General features: G+C 28.4%; 1 protein-coding gene across 2 annotated transcripts in view; it reads left to right on the forward strand.

Moving 5' to 3' along the window:
- LOC107445938 (uncharacterized) overlaps nt 1–24,152 on the forward strand; it is a 239,283-nt gene that overhangs the window by 3,816 nt on the left and 211,315 nt on the right. For both annotated transcript variants that reach the window (XM_087154693.1, XM_087154690.1), the window contains exon 2: nt 2,882–2,911. In XM_087154693.1, the coding sequence (XP_087010819.1) occupies nt 2,882–2,911 (30 nt within the window). The remainder of the gene's footprint in view (nt 1–2,881; nt 2,912–24,152) is intronic.

Below are 24,152 nucleotides of genomic sequence, written 5' to 3' on the forward strand. Positions count from 1 at the left end.
GACATTAAAAGGGCAAAAAAATCTCCCCTTACCTTGCTTCTTAAGTCAACCGTAACAACGCAGCGGTCTACAATTTTGATCTACTTTTATTTATCTTAATTTCATTTTTATACTAGCGATTGTGGCATTTTTACTATTATAATAATTTCGCAAAATTTAAAGCCTTTGTTCAATCACGATCAGTCAAAAAACAGTGTCGGATATTTTAGTTTTGGTAGTTTTAAAAACAGTAGGATTATGCTATTAACTCCTGTGGTTTTATACTGTGGAATGCCATTGCTTCTAACATTTTATGAAAATCAAAAAGCCAAATAATTAAACAAAATATTATTTAACAAAATTTTTTATGTGAAAGACTTGTTTCGAAGTTGTTTTGATACCAGGGATTGTTCCAAATTTTTTTGGGTTTAGTCCGTTTTTGTGAAATTGGGGAAAAATCTACCCAATTTATAGAATGTGAAAAAATAGTTATGATTTTGTGAAAAATCACTAAAAAAATGTCTTCCAAGGAGTTATATTTTTAAAATCATGAATAAAAAGACGTCACGGACTCCGTTTTTTAAAAGAAAAGTTATGAGTAGTTTCCGTCCGTTTAAGCGATTAAATATTGTGTGAAGGGTCCGTTTTAACGATAAACCATTTCGCTAAATGTCCGTTAAATTTGCTCAATCAAGTTGTTGGAATTTTTAACTGGAATTTTTTATTGATCATAATAGCTAAAAATTTGAGAGGAGGCATTGTGAATATCGTGGGTGGGGTATAGTATGCCAAACAAACTCTACCAACTCTAGTTATTAAGGGCCTTTTCTATTTCTGACCGTTTTGTGCAAATGTATGTTTTTGATTCATCTAAATTCGAGCAATACTTCTGTTTTTTTTTTTTTTTTTTTTAAATTTCAAGTATACTTTAAATCACTTTTTTAAATTCATAATAATTTTCCAAAATAAACAACGTTTTATAGATAGGAAAGTGTTTTTCCGGAAAATAATATTTCTGTTTGTGAGGGTATCCCAGCGACAAATGGCGAAGTTGAGTTTTTATTTTTAAAAAACCTTTTTTCTTTTTTTTTCCAGCTGTTTATGCTCCACCAAGTTATTCGATTTATTCAAACTGATATAATTAAAAACTAGATAAGGCTTAAATAATACTAAAATTAATAGTAAGACGTTGTTCTTACGTTGTAAAATTCTCAATTATTGCTTTAAAACTATAAATTACATGCATTAATGTAAAATAAAGAAATACAAATAAAATAAATTTATATATCTATGAATTAATTTCTATATCCCATTTGAAAATGATTACATTTGGAAACATTGTGCTTGAAAATAGCCATCTGAAATTTCATCTGAAGTTTTCTACTTGAGAGAGCGAGTAGATATTGCTTCATTCCCTATATGTAGCCTCGGGCCAGTTATTGAATCGGATAATGGTAGGGTGAAATATGGAAGTGCGGTGGTAAGAAGATAATGTTAGGATTGAAAGGAATTATGGGAGACGTAGGATTAATATTGTTATTGTGAAAGCTTATAGCACTTCAATGAATTTAATGCAACATGTATGAATTTAGCTACGGAAATGTACCTTGTTCTTAATGAAAGCTTCAATTGTTTAAAATAATTGTTTTATTATGATTATAAGGAAGTTAAGCTTGCTGTATTATGGATATAGTTGAGACCATTTTGGTATTGCATCTTCAATATCATCAAATTATTCTAATAATTCCTACGTATTTGAATAATTCAGGTTGTTAATAAGGTGTTAGTTTAATAAACTTTTGTTTTTATGTTGTAAGGTTTTAATTTTTTTTCTTATTATTGCATAAATATAAAACTTTTGTTGTTCGGCGTTAAAATATCATTCACATACGGTGTTATTGTTGATAATGTTGAGCTTATACATTAGTTTGTTTTACTTTTATTTCTTAGGAAACATGTTTAAAATTTATTTTTTGTTAGGAAATAGTTTTATGCATTATGGCGTAATTATTTTTTTTTTTTGTCAAAAATTGATAAAAACTATAAATATTTGTTTAAAATATTAAAAAAAAGACTTTGTTGTTCTCATGGGTTAATTAAATATGATGGATACAAAATTTTGGTTTTTGATAATAATAATAAATATGTATTGTTTTATGTTTTGTAACATGAACTAACTGTAGGGGAAAAAAATTTTCAGTTTGTTTCCAATTAAGACTTTTCCAGGCTAGTATTGCAATAATTTATTCTGGCGAAATAGAAATCGAAGAAAACATTATGTTTCATTTTTTCAATGTTTATGCGAAAAGTCTTGAAATAGTTCTTATATGCTGATCATTAAATATATCTGATGTATTAAAAATCATTAAATATATCTGATGATCATCAAATATATCTATTAATATTTTTTTGAACTTTAAATTATTTGTAATAAAAGTTTAAAGGAAATATATTACAATCCCTATTTTTAATAACTCATATTGGTATTTATTCGAAAAATGAAGGAACGATGTCGTGCTTACTAATGAAAGAAAAAGACCTGTAATTTATTAGAATTAAATTGGAATTTTAAGAAGCGAAATTAACTAAATACTTGAATTAATTTAAACACATAAAATTGATCAGATATCGATTCAAAATTCTCGTGCATTATTACTTCGTGGGAAGTTCAATAACATTTTAAAAAGCATTCCTATCGGAAGTAAAATTGCTAACATAGAGTTAGATACTAATGGTAGACGGGCGAATCTGCTCAGCTTCCGTTTTAGATTTAAAAATTCTATGTCAACTACAGTTGCAATACGCTTCTAATTTAAATATTCATGAAAAGATGAGTAAATATTCATAAAAATTGTTATAATATAAAGGTCTCTTAAAACTAACGTTAGCTTTTTTTTTTCAGCTACAAAGTTGGTGTTGGTGAGGGTCAAGGGTAAGTGGACTTTTAACTTTTAAATACTGCGTACTAATTTGAATGCTTCATTTCAAAAATTGACAATTTTCCATTTATTTTAATTTTTTTTCTTCATTTTAATGCGTAAATCGTTTGCAGAGATTGAAATTGAAGCTTTATATTTGGGAGATCAACGTTATAACCAGAGATGCCAACTTGCTTCCGACAGCAAATAAATATTTTAAAGTGGTAGTTTATCAATTGTGATTCTTGGTTTAATAAATTCAATTTAGTAGATTTTTGTCCACCACTATTTCTAAATAATTCGTAGGCTTATATAATTCACCACTTTATAGTAGTTATGTCATGCTATACCTTGTAAAAAGCAAGCCAAAATAGTCAATTATTTGCAAAATTTAGTTTGTAGTTATTTACCTTTTTTTTTTAATATTAATTATTTTGGCGTGTCCAGAGCAGTTGGCATCTCTGTATAACTAACAATCTTGGGAGTATTATAATTAAACATGTTTTGGATTTGTCAGCTTTTGAAGATTAAGTATTAAAATTGGTACAGTGTTTCCGAGGGCAGTGGGAAAACAGTGTTTCACAAGGGTACAGTGCTACAGCACTGCTTCTAGAGCCATTCAATGGTAACATATATTTTCGAAATGTAATCTAGAAGCTCAACCATTGAATTTTGGCAGGTCAGGTAAGGTATCAAGTTTGTTCAGTTAATAAAATCTACTTTTGAAAAATTGCTTAGCTTTCTTAACACATAATCTTACCGTAAGAGATTGCTTTTTATAGCATTTCAGATCAAATTATTTTTATTAGCACGTTGTTTAAAGAGAGGGGAGCAGTGTTACAGATATTCTTCAAAAATGCTCTTTTACGTTTGCGTCGTTGATGTATGTACGATTAGCTTATTAGTTGCCCTATCCTTTGTTGTATCATTGATATTTATTAAATTTGAAATAAGTTTTTGTAAGCTGGTATTGTATTATTTCGCGGTGCAATAAATTTTGAAGTTACTTTGATAGCTTAGATTTTAAGAATACGCGTACGGAAACAGCATATGCTGAGCTTGTTATACGGCGCAACATTTTTTCTGCAATCTCAAACATAATTAAAATTTTAAAAGTGGATATTCTTATTTAACCCATTAATGCATACTGTTCATTTAGATATAATACTAAAAATTCATCTTAAACTCGCAAAAATAATCTTTTTTCCGACCTAAATTATTTTTACGTATTTATTTCGTGTAAATATTTTGAAGTATCAAACGATTGTAATGCAGTCTTTTTAATTACTGGCTACCGAAGCGGGGGTGCCATCCCCTCTGCAGAGGATCAAAATTGTGATGGCATGTCGGATCATCTTCAGGGATGTTTCCCCAGACCGTCGCCAATAGCCCCTGGTGCAGCTCTAGTACGACGTAAATGAACTACAACTAAAACTTTTTAATTATTAACTCCGACTTGAAAGAGGATTTCACAATGTCAAAAATAAAGACGCTAGATTATTTATCAACAAATTAACTTGCATTTGACAAAATATTTTAGAAATACAATTCGAGCCACACATTTTGATGATTTATTTGGCTTTTTGAATTGTGTTCCTAAATTTTACTGCACTATTAGAAATTTTGGAGTGTGTTGAACTATAATACCGTTCAAAGTTGAGATAAACTTAAAATGCCGCTTAGCTAAACCATATAATAGTACTTTCTAAACTTCATTATATGATACTATGGTTCAACTGGTACGCAATCATAGATCAATTTAAAATCTTTTTAAAGTTGTTGGTAATTTGCTCCACATTATGGTTTAGTGTTCCTAGATTGTGGTTCAATGTTAACCTGATATTTCTGCGAATTTATTTTCCAAATAAAGTTCATAAAATTTTTTTTCTCAGGATTAACATCATGAAATTTAATATACAAAATGTCATTGAAAAAATGTGATAAAGGCATTAATGGGTTAACCCTTTACAGGACAGAGAGTTATAGACTAAAATTAGTCTAGAGAAGCCATGAGAATTGTAATTAATGTACAGATGGCCAAATTGAAGGGATATGCATTTTTCGAAAGTTAAAATGGTTGACTAAAAACCACGCAGTTTGAGATATAAAAACTATGACAAATTTAAAAGTTTACATTCCAACCGGAAATAAGCGGGGCAATTTTTTCTTCACCGCCTTTGAAAGGTTAATTTCGATAGTGATTTGACGCCATCGATATGTATTAAATAATAAACTACGTATCCTTAATAAGAGGTTCGGTTTTTTTCTGGATCGGTAACAAATGTCGTAATTTCGAAAATGACTGTTTTTGTCCTTGACTATGTTGCAATTTAATGAAAACAAAGAATTAACGATCCATACCGAAGAATCTTTTTCCACTTTTACAGAATTTTTTTAGAGGAATAAATTAATACAACGTTTTGAGATAGAGAAATCTGGTATTGCACGATCAGTTCTATCAAGGATAGGTGAATTGCACTTCAAAAGTGTTAGTGTTTTTAAGCGGTGTTTAAAAATTTAACTGTTAACTTTCTATAAAGAGATTTACAAAACAAATCACTGTAGCACTGTGCCCTCATACCCTTACATTATGGAATTGTACGTATTTCTAGAATCCTTTTTATTTTTCAGGTTCTGTAACATTGTTCCCCTGCTGTCCCTTAGTATAATACTTTTAAGATTTTTTTACCTATCAATTAGCTGATTTTTTTCTTATTTAACAGTTTATTTTTTCATTATAACTTTTTTAACCTCTCAATATTATATTTTAATTTGTTTTCGTTTAAAACTTGTGATATTTTAGAATGACATGACATGAGTATATATAATACTAAGAATGTACAAAGAGATCTTTTATAAGAAATTGCAGTTACGGTAGCTTTTGTTTATTAATTGTTTTTATTTATCCCACTTATCGTTTATCTTTTTAGTTGTTTTAATTTTTCCTATTTCGTTACTTATTTCTTGAAAAATTCGTATGTGTAATAGATTTATTAAATCGTAACAATTTTGATTTTTTTCTTGATTTATATCTGCTCAATATTTTAACTGATCTCGAAGATACAATTGCTACAAAACTAAACTCAGTGGCGCGACAGACCATAAGAGGGCCAAGGCCGACTGTGCACATCTCAGTTTTCTTGACCTTGAGCTGTGGGGTGTAAGAGCAGATGTTCCGGTTGAGGGGTCAGCCGAACGTGGAATCCCTAGTGTTTTGTCTCCAAGCATACTTGGTACTCATTTTATCGACTCACTGAAGGGTTGAAAAGCTGAGTCAACCTTGCCCGTCCCGAGGTTCGAATCAGACCTGTGGCACGAGGGCGAGACTACTCGAGATATAATCGCTGTGTGTTGCTTAATCCTTTACGGTCGTACTCTATTTATGCAGACTTACAACCGACTGCAATGGGTTAACAGTGCTTGTTTAGTAGCTTTTTTCTGTTTTGTGTAATACATTTGTGATATTCTTGACTCTTAAAATTCATGATATGAGAGAGTGTATTTATTCTTTTTGTAAATAATTATCTTTAATAAGCTGTAAAATTTAAGCAAAAATAAGTAAAGTTATTGACTAGGGTTATTTTGTCAGTTAGGATTGGACAAATAAGTATGCTCTTAGAAATATCTTCAAAATCTCGTTTGATTTTTAGTGAGAATATTTTTTTTAAATTCTCAAAATAATTAAAAATTAAAAAAATTTTTTCCTATCGCTTGCCTGCCTTTAATTTGTGTCACTTAGAAGAAATAAAATTATTAATTCTTGATAAAGTTTCTGAATTTTTATGCTTCTATAAAGGACAATTTTTTATTTTTTTTTTTGCGTTTTACATGATTAAGAAATATATTGTAATATTGATGAGTTTGTGTTTACTACGCCTGGTTATGCAATAAATAAATATGCGATTAAATAAATATTTTATTTATTGCCTAGTTTAATTTGTGTCACTTAAAAGAAATAAAATTGATTATCCTTGATAAATTTTCTGAATTCTTATGTTTCTATAAATAAGAAATATATATATTTATTTACTTATTTGCGATTTACATTATTTAAAATTAATACTAGTTAGCATTGAGTTTGTCCTGTTTACCACGTCGTCTGATTGCGCTAAATATTTTGCAAATAATAATTTTGCAATAATTTTTTATCCTGTTGCCTGACTAAATTTGTCGCTTAAGACAATTGAACATTTTTATGTTTCTATGAAGAACAAACAAAAATATTTGCCATTTACACTATTTAAAATAATACCAGGTAGTATTTATTGATGAGTTGTGAAGTTTACTACGCCTGATTACGCGATTTTTCGAGTGCAAAAAGGGTTGTCTTACTTCTGGCTTAGTGCCAATGTAATAAAAAAGAAACTTTTTCCATGCGTTTTTAGGTTCCTTTGCGCACGTCTTACGGTACTTTTTTTTCTTCTAATTTGCAAAATTTTCCTTCTTCAAAGTCATTATTTCCCCAAAATGATTTTTTTAATTGCTTTTTGAAGCTATGAGGAAACTTGTACCTTGTCACGATTTAAATTTATGTGTTTTGTGAAGGTCTTAATAAAAATAATTTAAATAAAGACGTTATTTATAAAGTTTTGAATTACGTAGTTACAAAATGTTTGCTAATTTCAGCATTTTGTCATTTCTGTTTTTAAAGAAGCGTAAGAAAAATTCCGTCTCTGCCCAGCAAGAAATATCACTGCATAAATTTTTACTGTTGTGGTCTAGCTTTCAAGAATATATATAAAATTTAATTAACTATTGAAATTAACAGTTATTCTTCAAGCAATATATATGAAATTTAAAAATTTCTATTTGTATGGCAGTGTTGCTGTCTGTATTCTGTAAAGACCATCTCACCCTTAATATGCATTTTTAGAATTCTTTTCAAAAATAGAAACAAAGTTTTTTCTAAAAAAAAAACTAACTGATGTAATAAACACTAAAGCAGGTTGAAACTTTAAGTTATTTCTAATAATCGCCATTCAATTTTGAAGTTTTATCGTCAATTTTGAAGTTTTAGTTGTTTCCTCCATTAAATAATAATTTACAACCCCTGATGTACTTTGTGTTCTCATTTTTGATAAAAAAAAATAAAAATACATACTAAAGGCGGTCTTTACGGAACACCCTGTATATGAAACAATTTCCAATGTTTAATCCTTTCTCTTCCATACTGCATATCAAAATGTAAAGTCACCCTGCTATAATAAATATATTTAACCTTATAAATTAGTTCCATAAGTTTCTAATAATAATAGAAGCTACGCAATTATTTACTATCGAAATTTCAAGTTTTCAATAATTGAAAAAGCATTTAATTGCGTGTAAAGAAAAAAAAAATCGTAAATCAGTAGATGCTAGATTCTTTTGGATCAGGAAAAACAAACGTATGTGTTATATTCTTTGCGTAATCAGTTAACACGACTCTGCTGCATATTCTTTGCGTAATCAGTTAACACGACTCTGCTACTTACCAATGAAATCTATGAGCAGAACACCTGGCCAATGTGTGCCTCTCTTGCCAACAGCAATCGCGTAAGGGATTAAAAAAAAAGAAAAGAAAAAAAGAAGAAAAATTGTTTTGGTAACGGAGCCCTTACCCGACCCCACAGTTGTAAGCGCTTATTAATTTTAAGGGGTGGAGACAAGCTTCTTTTTTTTCTTTCTTGCACCGAAAACAAGATGGATTTTTAGAAAACTTACTTTTTTTCGTAATTGTTATCAAACATCCGTTCTATAAAAGAAAAAGTTGAGACTGCAGTTGACTTTAAACGTATAATAAATCTTATATAATCTAGATGAATACTTTTCTAAATGAAATATATTTAGTTGAAATCAAGTAAAGTTTGAAATGATTTAAGAAACATATTTCGAACGCCTTCAGTTTTTCTTTTACCGTTATTGATTTAAAACTGTTGAGGAAAAAAACTCATTAATTTACTAATGTGTGATTTACTAATGGTTTTACTAATATGTCAATAAGCATATTAATGATCGTCATTGAAATTTGATCAGGGAACCGGAGCCGAAGAAACTTTTGATGCTTCAGCTCCACTCCCAGATAATAAATAAAGTTACGGTTCCAGCTCCGCTAAAGCCCCGGCAGTTTTACTTTGCGCACTTATGAGTTTAAGATTTTAATTTGAAATTTTTATGGCAAAAAGGAGCATTAATTATTATTTAAAGGAACCTAGTATTTTGATTATAAAAAGGAAAATAAATTTTAGATAACAGTATGATTAATATGCTATAATTATTAGATATTAGAATGAAAATATACTGCATAACATAATTCAAAACAAAATCAAATTAATTGGTTAGACACTAATTATCTGTATTTGTAAAATCATCCAGAAATTGAAATTGAAAAAATCTTTATTTTTTTTTTAAATTTTATTTTAAGCCTGGGAAATTTAAGACTGAAGAAAAAAAAAATTAAAAACTAAAAGAGCTTTGGAGTATGGGAGAATTTAGACCCCCCTCTCTGGGCTCCAGCTCCTAATATTTGATACAAGATTGAATCCTTTTTAGTACTACTTCCCTTTTTTTCTTCCTTTTTATAATATTTCCAAATGCTGCACCGCTGTGAAAGTAAAGTAAAAAATAAATTAGACCAGAAAAACCAGTATTAGTTTTTTTAATACTTAAAAAAGTTCAGAAAATAAGTAATAAAAATAGTTTTGAATCATTAAAATGCTGCACAAACTTATTTTAAAGCAATGTCAATACATCGTGCAGGCTTTATTGCAAGTAATAACAGTAGAAATTTCAAAGATCTCGATTTCATGCAGGAAAACAAAGTGGAAATATGTTACGTCTGCGAACAGATTTATCTTTAAACGATTTAACTTTTGATTTCAATTTTTCAAATTTGATTCGATCGTTTTTTTAAAAGGTATATTCGAAAGCTGTTTATAATGTAAGAACCAAACAACAGTTTCAGTGTATATTTTTATACATTTCCTTGTAAGAATTATTTTTTCGCTTTTACTTTATGTTCTGCTTTACAGCTCTGCGTAATTACCATTCAAAGTTGAATTTCTGTTGTCGACTTAACATTTTTTTCCTCCTAACTTTTTCAGTAGGTCGAACAATCGTAAAGAACTTTGGAATGTTGACTTCGCGCTATCTGATAACGCCTGTGATTTTGTTTCGGTTCAGTTAATGTACCTTACTCAGTACATGCCTATGAATCGTTAATGAGAGACATATTACAGGGACAAGTAATTCTTGCATTGTATGAACATCATTTGTTTAAGTCATTTCAGGGAATTGTAACCAAATCATTCACACTTTAGTTACATTATTTGATGTCTGGCATATTTAATGTTGAAAAAAAAATGTCTGCTTTTAACCATTTGACAAGGAATTTGTTTTGTAGTTATGGAAATTAGTTCAGTCTCGCTTTCTGTTCTTCTTTTTTGAAATGGTTTCTGTTCGAGATTCAAAGTTGTTTCGTAATTCAAAGTTGTTTCGTTAAGCTTTTGTTCAGGAAGTATTTTTGTTCATTTAAATGTGAGAAATACTCATAGGATAGTAATTCTTCTAATGATCACTTGTTTAAGTCTAGTAAATGATTATAACCAATTCTCACCGTGGCTACATAACATGATACTGACATATTTAATGTCATACAGAATGCAACATGTGCTTTTACAAACAAAATTGTTTCGTAGTTTTTTTTACAAATGAATTTATTTTTCTATTAATTCTATTCTATTAATTAATTAATTAATAACGAAATGAATTTAATTTTCTATTAATAAAATAATTATAAAAAATTGCGTGTGAAATTCAGTAGTGTAAATTTTTAATCCATTTTTCCAGATTTAGTTTGTTTTTGTTTAATATAATATTTAATATTTCTATACTTTTGTATAATTAGCTCTAAGCACCTGACTTTATTTTTCGATCTCTCAGAGTTATGACTAATTTGGTCAATGTTTAGTCTGATTTTCATCGTTCTAATATTTTTCCCAATTTTTTACCATTTTAATCACCACATATTTTAACCATAACTTTTTATTCATTGTCCCAAATCTATTTAATGTTTTAAATAGATGTGGGATCATGCTACCTCACAAATGATCTGCTACTGTGTTCACGCCATTCTGCCCATTAATAAAATTACACTAAAAGTATCTTTCTGCTTTTCTGGCTCGTTAGAAACATAAATTTGTAAGAAAGAATACTCGTTAGAAACATAAATTTGTAAGAAAGAATACTCGTTAGAAACATAAATTTGTAAGAAAGAATACTCGTTAGAAACATAAATTTGTAAGAAAGAATACTCGTTAGAAACATAAATTTGTAAGAAAGAATACTCGTTAGAAACATAAATTTGTAGGAAATACTCGTTAGAAACATAAATTTGTAAGAAAGAATACTCGTTAGAAACATAAATTTGTGAGAAAGAACACTCGTGAGCCTGTTTTGATTTTAAAGACTGTATATCTTTCACGAATTAAGTAATTTCTTACTATATAACGCTCAAATGCACTGAAGAGAATTCGTTTTATTTCTTTTAAATACATTTTTTGTAAGCAGTATTTTACTACCCATAGATCCAATAAAATAGAACCCATATTTAACGAGGAACTCTAAAACAGAAAATGCTCGTTAAAACAAACATCTCGCTAACTCTAAATTCAAGGTTAGTGCTAAAAATTTGAACATGAAAAGGCAACTTAGTAAATAGCTTCAAGATAATCTTTATTGAGATATGTACAAGTCATCTGTCGCTGATTATTTAGCTTTACAAAAATTTGTGTCGGTTACCTTTCGACGTAAAACATTGAATGAATTATATCAACGGTTCCCAATTTTTTTTTTTACCGATACGGAACCTTAAATGATCGAGCATCTTTCGGCGGAACCCCAAATATATACAAAAAATTCATTAACAGTTGTTAACATAGTAACCAATAAAAGACTAATTATTTTGATAATATTTAATGTGAAGAATGAAGTCGTGGTAGCTCAGGGAATAGAGCACTCGCCTCCAAATGAAGTGACCCGGTTTCGGATCTCAGCTATTGTCGATCGATACGAATTCCGCACTCGGGTCACAAAAACCACAGCTCTGAAGTAAGATATCTTCAGTGGTAGATGGATTGCGGGTTAGAGTCCGGCTAACCGTGTGAGGTTTTCGCGGTTTTCTCCTCCATGTAACGCAAATGCGGGTTCCATCAAAAAAGCCCTCTCTAAAGGCAAATTTCTCTGAATACTTGATAAAGAAGTTCTCTTGTCTTCTAGTTTGGGTTCAAAATTACAAGGCTACGGAGTGGAACATTGGTAGTCGTAGACTCAAAATTGCGTCGGCTGTTCAACGACGGTGATAGTTGAATTCGCAGGCCTGTATCCAGTTTAGTTCTGAATTTGTTTTTGGTACATACTTTACCTACAAATAAGTAAAATAAGCTGAATTATTGTTTTCAAAAAAGAACTCTGATTATAGTTTTCAAAGAAACATAATTATTCTTGAATTTGGCCGTTTTATTTTCAATTGACAAGTTCGACGAGAAATACTGAGGCAATTTTTTACTGGCATTTTACTTAAATAATTTCATGAAGATAACCAAACTATTAAATAAATTACGGTTTATTGTTTTGATAAAATCTATGTACAAGTTTCAAAAATTATTACTGATTTAAAAATTTTAACTCATGGAACCCATGTGACCCTTCCATTTAATTCCAAGGTTCCACGCTGGATTAAATATTTCATTTGCATTTTTCATAACTTCAAAGAACTGTTTCTAGAATTTTGTGACAGTGTTTTAAAGTAAATTCTTTTTTCGAGTAGCTCATTTCATTTTCCTTTCCTCTTTTTAAAAATGTTTAAAATTTTTTTAATGATTTTTTATGCTTTCAAATTTTGCGCCAATTTGAATCCGGGACGAAATTATAGGTAAGAAAAAATTGCTCACTAATAGAGTACATTATATGTATTTATAAAATCATACCTAACATAACTACATTTTCCTCACCAAATCCGGAATCTCGTTAAATATGGGTTCGTTATAAGTAGGTCCAACTGTACTGATAAATATAGTTTCTGGGTAGTCTAACTCTTTTTTACCGCCTTTTTGATTAACAACCTGTTTTCGAATTCAGAGCACAATCTCCTAAAAAATCAACTTAGGGATGGGATAAAAAAATATATATATAAGGGAAGAAAAATCTGAAATTAACCTATTCTCAGTTTACAGCTGTTAAGATTTTCTATCTAAATGGCCACTGGCGGCTGTAGTCCAAGGCCGCCTGGTTTTGATTCGGTGGTTTTTCCTTTCCATTAAGTATTCTCTTTTTACCACAAAATATAGAGGTGTGTTCTTGTAGTTCTTATACGTAACTTGGGTTGAAGTTAGTTTGAAAGCTAGTTTATTAACTTAAGCGATGAAAAAATATGCTTGTTTTCATGCAAAGTAATATGTACTTTGACTAAATTTATGAAGTGAAAATCTTTTTTTTTTTTCTTCTTTAGGTTGACCACATACCCATCTTCTTAAAAATGTTTGATTTATTTAACCTTCAAAACGAGTTTCAAAAACTAAATATTAATATTTTGCCAGTTTTTCTTACAACTTTAATTAAATGTGATTACTCTTATCTGAAATGTAATGGAATACCTAAATAAGGAACTCAAAATCTCATTTGCCATATATTGAATTTTTTTTTTTTAATAAGCCGCAATATCTTGAGCATTTTTTAAGAGAATTTTTTGGGAAAAGCACAACGAGTTTAACATGGGCAGTTTAAGATTTTCTGTGTCATGTGCTTTTGCTATTACAAGGTTCAGGAATTACAGGAAAACCTGGAATTGTATTTTGACTCTAAAAAGCTGGGAATAGTCGAGGGAAAGTTGCATTTTTTTTGCAAAAACCTGGAAAGTTCTGATTTTTGTAAAAAAAATTTGTCTTCGAATTGTCAGTAATGGTAATCAGTTATTGAGATTCGATTTAAATAATTCTAATATCTGTTACAATTATTTGTTGTAAAAATCCCACTTTTTAGTGAAACTTTCCATGCTTCCATCTTCATTCAAAGATACTCTTTTGTTCACAAAATATAATATTTGACGTAACAAATAAAATAAGAAAAATAAATCAGTTTTTCGATGAAAGAGTGTAAGGTGTCTGGGTTTAAATTTAATCTTTCCTTAAATACCTAGAAAAGTAAGATTTTTTTTCTGAAAATAAGTGAGAACCTTGTATTATCTGAAAGAAATTTCGAAAGCTTGTAAGATACCAACAAAGCAACAATACCAAAAACCAATTTCATGTAAAATAATGTCACCGTTTGGGAAAATTTGACTTATCACTATTTTGCCCGAAGCCCTTCTTATAAATACTAACACATATTGAAATTTATCCACTTAGTCTTGGTTATGTTACAATTTAAATCGAAGGGATCTTTTTCATGTAACAGACCAACACCTGGAAAAAAGATAAAATTTTTTCATAACTTTTAGTAAATATTATAATTGATGTAGTGTCATTTATTATATTGGCTATTTGCCCAATAAAATCTGTAGCTTTAAAATATGAAAATCCGACTATCATCCATTTTCCATTATGTATTTTTATTAAAATTAAAAAACTAAAGAATAGTATCATTGGCTTGGGATGTTCCTGTTTTAAATATAGTATCACAAAATTAGATAGATACGAATGTCTAAATCTATCATTTAAAAATTATAAGTCCACTTTCATCTAGCCATTTACGAATCCTGGCGATATTCTGGTTTAGGGGTCAGTCTTTTCTGATACAGTGTGTCAAGGCTTTTCAAACATATAATGTGCAACGAGTACTTATTAAGGGCGTGGCATGTGATTTTTTTCCTTGTCGGAACTTAAACAAGATTTCACATTCGTTTCAGGTTAATCCATTTAAAATGTTCAATGAAAACAGTTTTATTAAAATTATTCATCGGAATTTTTTATACACACTTTTAATTTTCTCTTTTATTTTAATTGGTATTGTTTAATTTGTTACGAACCAGATGTAGTGGCTGATTAGACTGTTGTAGATTTTTTTTTTTTTTTATCGTTTACAATAAATGTTAAGCAGTTAACCTAAATTTATATAGAAAGTTTTTTTTTTTAAATAATGTCTCAGAATAATGATTAATTTTGATTCGAGAAAGTTAATTTCTAGAAATTACTCTTGTAATTGGTGTTCGGTTGCAAAAACGTAACCATTAACAGTTCCAAATTTCTCCTGAAGTAAATCTTGTATTAACAATTTTTCTTTTCATTATCAAAACTATATTAAAAACACAATTTTATTTTGAGAGTGTACTCCTAAATAATGACACTATATGGTTTCCAAATCGTCTAAGTGTCTTCTTTTTTTTAGAGACAAATTTAAGGTCAAATTTATATTGCAAGTTAATTTACCTATTAACTTGTATCAAAAATGATCAGGTCTTTTAGATCAGAATCACATCAGCTAACAGTATTTGATCAGTGTTTATCAGTATTACACTTTTGATTTGGTCATTTTTGGCAGTATACCAATTATTTATTTACTTAGAAATCTGTTCAATCATAAAATAAAGTAGATTCTATTACCTTCCAGAATCAGTTTAATTCAGAATATTTTTTTTTAAAGTTTACACGAAAGCTGGAATGTTAAAAATGAAAATTATTTTATGCAGTGATGAGACATTTTTTGTTCAAAGAAAGGAGAAATCAAAAAAAGTAATCTGAACTCTTATTTCCTAGATAAAAATTTTTTGAAGCAAGCGACTCAGTTTTAAGTATTTTTCTTCTAAGTATTTCTAAGTATTCTTTATTTTTAGTATAGCAAATCCTTTATTGTATTTAGTTATGAATTCTTCAATTGTTTCAATCTGGATTTAAACTTCAAAACAAGGTTTGTTAATGTTAAGTCAGTTTATAGCTAACTTAAAATGTTAAAAAAAAGTATTGAAGTTTACTAAATACTTATTATTTAATCGACAGTAATAAGTCGAATTTTTAATATTGGCATTTGCCATGAAAAAAGGACGGGGCAAAATGGCGAAATGAAAGCTCAAAATATTCAAACACTAACTTACTAATCCTATAATTAAACTAATTATTTTATTTTTGTTGTTCTCGTGGCATGAATGGCTGGTTTTAAATTAGGACGCGATACTCATTTTAACTATAAATGAAATGAGCGATATGTATCTTTGTCATATTAACATAACTTATAAGCACTTGTATATGATAGTATTCATGCAATACTCAATTAGATGCGATCAATGTGTCTATATAAGTTGAGAATTCTGCCATTTATTTTACGATTGAAGTATTGAATTAAATTTTTCGTTGTTCCTTTTTCGTTGTTTTCGTTTTCCCTCTAAAGTTAATTATGTTAAAACATCTTTCGATATCTTGATCATAGCACTTTCCCATTAGTGGAGAAGTTTTACTTTATTGTTTGGCAACGACTTGTACGTTATTCCCACAATGTGCCTTTAAATTTTCGATTTTTTTCCCCCCAGCTCTCTTTTGGCAATAAAAAATAAAGACTCGAATGGTTCTTGAAATTCAGTAATGATACTTGCGGTTTTTTCACTCTTATTTTTTATTCTTTGGTGAAAGTCATTATCGCTTTTGAAGTCTTATTCTAAAGAGATGGTATTTAACTCTCCAAGGAAAAAAAAAATGTAAAGACATGTTACAATGTCTTCATGCTATACTCAATATTTCAATTTTATTTAGAACATTTTATTCAAAAATTTTTGTAAGCTTTAATCAAAAGTTAATTTAAGAAAGTTTTTAAATATGGTTGGAAGGAAAATAGTTGTTTGCTCTACTCTTTTTGCTGTTGTTTTTAGTGAAAGAATTTCTTTGAAGTGAAGAAAAGAATGCAATTTTTTAAGCAAACGATTTTATTTATGGTTTGCTCATTTCGATTTACATTTTATGCGTCGTTTGCTAATTTTATAAATTTAAACCTTCATAGTTATTTTTTTAAAATAAATTTGTGCCAAGACAATTGTCTTTCATTATAAATGGACGTTCTTTCTTTCTTTTTTTTTTTTTTTAAATTTGTATATAAGCATTGTTGTAATTTATATTGTAATTTTGTTTTATAAGTACTTTGTTGTATTACTTCTTAAATTTTTATCATATGCACTGCCTTACAGTAATGGATGAGACTTTGATACTTTTAAAGCTTCCCAAGAGATATCTAGAGGATTATTTTGTAACTTTAGTGGTATTTATTTCGTGCGATTTCTCACATTTAACAATTAGAATTTAGATTTAAAGCTTTCAAAGGTTTGAGCGACCGACGATAAATTACGAAAGAAGACAAGTATTTTTTAACACCCTATGTCAGAAAAATCAAGCAATAAACTTATAAATTGTTTCGCTTGCTTTAGTTATTTTCAATAAGTGCGTAACATTTAATAAACCTAGCATAAATATTTATGGAGATGGACATTAAAAAAAAGAAGTTTTTTTTGCTATATCTGTAAAAATATTCAATAAATTTAAACCAAATTTTGGAGCAATTTAAAATTTATTGCAAAATTATTGTTTTAAAATTTAAAGAAAAAATCGTTAAAAACTGCGCAAGATATGAGTATTTAAATTAGTTCTTTCATACTGCGCATGCGTGGTAAAAATTTAAAAAAAAATTTCATGATTTTCACTAATTTTAAAAAATTCTGCTCTAAAATATCTTATAAATTTAAAAAAAGGTTCAAGCAATTTTCAAGTAGTTTTGGTAATTTTTGAAAGAAAACTCAAAATGATCAGGGGTTTCCTATAAATTTTATTTTGTAGTATGCAAATTACACTACCATAATAGGCCATCAAGATGTGATTGTTTAAGGAAAGCAAACGTTGGAAATATTACAGACTTTAGGAAGTTGTTGGCTCTGTCATTTTTAAAAATTTTTGTTTCGCAATACAAAAGAAATTTGGAAAACCCCTTCTCGTATTGAGCTTTCTTTTGAAAAGTAAAAAAAAACTGCTTTCAGAATTACTTAAAACTTTTTAAATTTTTAAAATATTCAATTTTTTTTATTAGTTGCCAAATACAAATCACTGCAAAATTATATATTAAAAAAAATATTTTTCCTTGCATGCACAATATAAAATAACTACTTTAAATACTCATTTCTTGAACAGTTTTTAACAATTTTTATTTTCAAATTTTAAAACAATTTTGTTAATAATTTTAAATTGCTCTAAAAATTTTGCTAAATTTTGTCGAATATTTAAAAGTTATAGAGGGGGAAAAAATGTTAGGCAAAATGAATTTTTTTTTAAATCAAAATATCCATATCTCCATAAATATTTATACTAGGTTTATGAAATTTTGTGATTATTGCAAGTAACAATTAAGTAATCGATACAAGCTTATTGCTTGATTTCCTTGCATATAGTGTTTAAAATACTTGTTTTCTTTCAGAGATTTGAGGCAGACAATAAATTACGAAAGTTTTTAAACCATATGCTAACTATGAAAAATTGCATGAACAAAACACCTCTAAAGGTTCAAAATAACCATCTTAAGTATTTCTTGAAAAATTAAAAAAATAAAAATGTCTCTTCCATTATTGTAGGGTATTGAGAGAAACAAATATTTCTCAAAGGAGTCATTATAGGTATTTTTGATCAAATACAGAGTAATTTATGCTGTCTTCACGTAATTAAAACCCAAACATACTCTTTTATACAACCTTGAGTGGCAGATACCAATTAATATTTTCAACGCAATTCTTATGAATGCTTTATTTTATATTTATTGTGTACCGGTTCTCTAATTTGTTATTTTCTAATGCTTCCTTATGCCATTGCATATGCCTTTCTCCGAAATTTTCTTGTGAGAAATAAAACTAGCGTTCCAAGTTCGAGTTTGAAAACGAGAAATTAATGACTTAGGTGACGAAACTAAGTTTGCTCTAGACGACCAAGCCAACAATCTTCATTTACACTGTCAAGCCTTCCTCACTTTAGATTACTGTAAAGTTCTTTGCGATATCTGTTTAAATTAAGATTGCTGCATTTGGTCGCTAAATTCTGAAGCATGCTTCTAAGACTTTTCTTTAATGAAGTGATGTTTGTTAACGGTGATATTGGTCTTGGGTTGCATCGTCAGAACTAATTTAGTTTCGTTTTCATCTTCGTTTCTTTAGAAGTTTCCATTCTCTTGCAAATCATGTCAGCTTTAATTGAGTATTCGTCGTTTCTAATTATATTCTTGTTTTCCTTTAATCTTCTTAGTCGTTCGTTTATTCCCTACTTGAGTATTTTTGGGGAATTATTTTAACTTCAGCAAAATGAATATTTTAAAAAACTTTTGACGCAATTGCCCGTTTGACTTTTAGGAGAAAGATGTTAAAAATATTTGTTTTAAATTATTTGTTTTAAATTATTTAGGTTTTGTTAAGTTTGGTGGTTTGTTAAGATTGTTGAGTTGTCAAAATGAATATTTTAAATTAATTGCTATTTCTTCCGTGCAAATCTTTTTTTAACTAAAAGAACTTATTTTCGTATTTTCGTCTTTTTTTTTCTTTTTTCTTACATGTTAACATTAAAAAATTTCATTTTAAATAAATGAGATTATTTCAACAAAATGTCTTTATAGAAAAAAATAATAGCATATAAATTAATTTCCGATTTATGCTTAATACTTAAATATTTATTAAAATAACAAATTCGAGTAAATTTTAATTCTAGCTCTATAGTTTAGGGTAATTTTTCCTTTTGTTATATAGACTTAAATTCTGTTTTTTTTTTTATGTATATATATATTTTTATCATACATTATTATGTTACCTTATGGAAATTTCGTTAAAAATTGTTAGCAATAAAAATATTTTGTATATAAATATTTAGTATTTGAAATATATTTTCATAGTTACAAAAAGGGATAATTTTTTTTTACAAATTAAACCTTCTACACAAAGCTATGTTAATAATTATACCGTTTATTTGAAAATAAACTAGTCTTTATAATATAATTTATGTATTTTGTTTCTGCTTAGAATGCTTTCTTAAATATGCTTTTAAAGACACATTACTCAGACTTAGATTTGAAATGATTTGTCACTTAGTTATTTATGAATGGAAATAGCCTATTTAATTTTTGAGTCCACATAACTCTCTTGACAAAAGCTTAACAAATGCAGTGCTCAGGCATAAAAAATAATGTAAAATCAATAACTGTCTGCAAACGTGGGAAGTTTTCAAAGAAATCTTTATTTTTGAATGTTTCATCGGCTAATAGAGAGTGCTAAGTAAAAGGAAGCGAAATTCAGGTAAGTTACCGAAAATTTGCTCCCATTTAACTTACCCCCCCTGCTCATTTCCCTGATTACGTCATTTTGTTAGACATTTTAGGATTCTGAATCACTTTTCTATCAGTATTTTTAGCTTTTCGAAAAGGAAAGTAAGAACTGTACATGCCAAGGATGTTTGGATCGCCTGTTAGTCTGGCTCATCCTTTAGAATTCTCCAAAGAATTTTTCATTCTTGGCATTCGAATCTTTTCCGTAGGGGTTGCTCAGACAAGGAAGTGACACTGATTTTGAATCACGAAGTATGAAGCATAGTAAATAAAGTTTGCCATTTCCTTTCCCATAGCTTCCGTTTACTTACCTTTTTTTTTATTATTAGGAGATCATATTTCAATAAAATTCTACGGTGCGATAAGGTTTTCAAATTGACTTTTAACGTTTCAATCGCTTATAAATATTATTAGGTTTGGTTATTTTGTTTTCAAATGTACATTGACTCCTTTTTAGATGACTTTTTATCAACGCAAGATTGTGCTTTTGTTATTTTATCTTATTATAACGTAAAAGACAATAAAAAGTAAAATTTCTTATTTTTGCTAACTCAGCTTTATTCATGAGGATTATAAACATCTTCCTTGCATGATCGCTTAATTTTAAGTTTGATATTAAAAGATGATAATGTAGTAAGAAACATAAATTCACATATTTAAATACGTAAGCGTGTTTTAATTTTTGATTTACTAAGTCAATCTACTAAAGGTAAACATGGATAAACTGTCTTATTAAGATTCGGATTTACTTAGTCAATTTAAAGGTGAATATGGATAAACTATCGAATTTGAAAGTTTGTCAAAACTGAAGTTAGTTTGTATGGAAATTCCTTGAAAGTATCAGTTTAAAGTAAGATAAAAAAAAAAGTAAAAAGGAAGCTAAAAAATCAAAGTTAAAAGTCATTGCATGAATTCTTCAAATTGTTGATTGATGGAATTTTTTTCTTCTGAATTACAATAAGTTTTTCGATGAGCTTTAAATAGTCGATTAATTCTGAAAAATTTCTTTGAAATGCAATACCCATGTATGAAATCTAAGATAATTATAAAAAAGCGGATATTTCGTTTTTAATTCGTTTTTTTGTTGTAAAAGGATTTAGATGCAAATCTTTAAAAATGCAATATATATATATATAATATATAATTTCTTCTAAAATTAAAACCCTCCAAAAGGTTGATTGAAATTATTGAAGAGATTAACTAATATGGGGTATTATCGATACGAATTGACGCATCTATCATGTTCCATATCATTTATACATAACATTTTCACGAACTCTTATATTTAAATTTAGTAGTTACATTAAACTTGTAACGTCAGGCTAATTTTAAATGCTCTAAATAACAGCAATTGAAGTTATTTATGGTGCAAAATTTTATTGCACCATTTATTAAAGCTGGACGTGTATTCACTACAAAAGCAATACTTCGACTTTTATGGCTAATAATTTATGACGTGCTCAATTTTTTTCCCAGTTCGGTGCAGTAAATGACAGAAATCATTGAGTTTTAGTCATGTTTCCTAGTTTTTATTATTTCTAAATGATTAGCAGTTTACTTAAGTTTGTTGATGATGAGGCAGGACGCTTTTTGGCATCTTCTTCAACTTGAAGATACTCATGTTAAACACGTGACTAGTATTTAGTCGAATTTCGAAGGTCGTTTTAATGGACTTGATGAAAAAATGCTTATCTTTCTGCAAACAGTTATAAGGAATGACTTTTTCTTAATGCTTCGCAAATTTTAGTTTTCTTTCTATCCTTTTGAGATCAAAATGATTATGTATTATTCAACTTGATGACTTGCATGTTTTAAGTTCTCAAAGAAATAAAATGTTTTTCATTAGCCCGCACAATACTTTGTATGCTTAAAAAATGCATACAAAGAAGTGTAGAAAAGTTTGATTTTTCGGTGCTTTGTTGTAATTTTGGAATATTTAATTGAATGACTCTTTATTTAAAGTGGCCTATAGTTAGTTGTTAACTTACCATGCGTTTAGCATCAGGAAAATTTAAAATAAATGCATTTTTCTTATCAGCACTAAAATTTGTTATGAGTTTTTGTTGCTCTTTTAATATTAAATATATAATATTTCACTCTTGAACTTGCAAGCAATTTCTCAGATATGTTCGAATTTTCTTGAGTAGCATTTGATTGAATCTTTTACAAGTAAATAATACAAAATACCTAACAAGATTTTTTTTTTCTTTTTTCAACTGCTGAATCTTTTACAGATATAGTGTAACTTGTTTTAAATGACTACTTGTGGGGCAACAATTTGTGGTTCATTTGTGCAGGTGGTCAACTTATTAAAGGACAATTTATAAATGTTTACCAATTTGGTACGTGATTAAAGAGATTAACTTTGACAGGGTATCAACTTGTAACAGTGATATTTATTACATTTTTCAGTAATATGTATTACATATTATTAAATTTCATGTGATATTTATTGCACATCAAAATATGATAGATAATTTTGAATCATCTTGTATAATTCTCTGTATAAATCTCCATTCAAATACTCCCATAAAACTTCTAACTTTCAAGCATCCAAATTCTCAATTTAAATGAGTGGCATGTTTAGAGTGTCCAATATCACCTCCCGTAATATCTATTATGCCAACTTACAAAAAATCTGCTTTTTCATTTTTTCAATTTCATCTGTACTGTAATTTATTTTGATATTAATTTTACCACATGTTATTAGTGTTCTTGCACAGAATTTTTCATAAAACCACTTTTAATATGTTAATTTAGAAAAGATACCTGCAAATTAATATTTAAACGAGGAAAAAGTAAACGCTGCACCGAAATCTGACTAATCACAGTACGGGAAGTGGATGTAAAAAACATCAAAAAAGTTAAATTGGAGATTAAAACTTGAAGGTGTTTCTAATCTTTTTTAAAACTCCTTTCCGTTTCATCCCGCAATCTAACCAACTTGTCTTGGTGTTTTGTACCTGTGCTCTCGGTTACTGTGATTTGTCAGATTTCGAAAGTATTTTTTTTTCTCACTTAAACAAGTTGCGATTCCCAATGCGTACACTTTTTGATAAGAATTCTAAAAATACATAGTAAGAGAGGTCTTTATAGAACATCCTGCGTTTTCTATCTCAAATATTAATTTTAGAACCCTTATGTATTAGTTCTTTTTACTTTATTTTCAACTAGATATTTAAAAATGTATGTTAAAGTTTGTTATTACGTAGTACATTGTACGTATTGCGGAGTTCCTAATGAGTTATATATACTACTGCATAGAGTCTGTTAATTGTTAGAAAATATTTCTTTAATCACAAGCTTACTAGAGAGTGACGAAAGCTATTTAAACTTATACAGATAATTTAAACAAATATCTATGAAGTGTTTCATACAGCACTTAAAAAAAATAATTAGGCAATATAAGTTATAAATCTTGGTCTTTTTTGTCATTATCTTTTTTTTTTTAAAGTCAAATGACAATCTGCTGTTTCTCGTTCTTTGTATTTAAATAACCTTTTGAAAAGAGAACTATATGATAACCTCAAAATTATGGATATAGTTTTAATAATTGTTCTTTAGGGGGATTGTCACTTGAATTTATGTTTATCTTTGTTATCTTTTTGAAGAAAAGGCAAATTTGTATGTTTTAGATATCCAAGCCAATTTTCAGGTTTCTTTTATGTAAAGTCACTAATATTTAAAAGAAAATTGGCACGATTTGGACATAACAATACCTTCGCGCCAAACAGATCGTAAAAGAGTTCCGTAACAAAAGATTTTCTCAGATTCATAACCCTTTTCTTCCATAAAAAAAATTCTATCTTATTCAGAATACGCTTAAATATTTCTTTTTACTATGCTTACTTCTGCGAGTCTTTTCTTAAATCTAAGAGGAACAAAGCTTGTTTTGTTACAAACAGCCATAAATTGTATTATTGACTTTCTTATTTGTTACATTTTTTTGAATTGCTCAAA

Source organism: Parasteatoda tepidariorum, chromosome 11, assembly GCF_982258835.1.
Source record: "Parasteatoda tepidariorum strain Cologne lab strain chromosome 11, Ptep-v5.0, whole genome shotgun sequence".
NCBI lineage: Eukaryota > Metazoa > Arthropoda > Arachnida > Araneae > Theridiidae > Parasteatoda > Parasteatoda tepidariorum.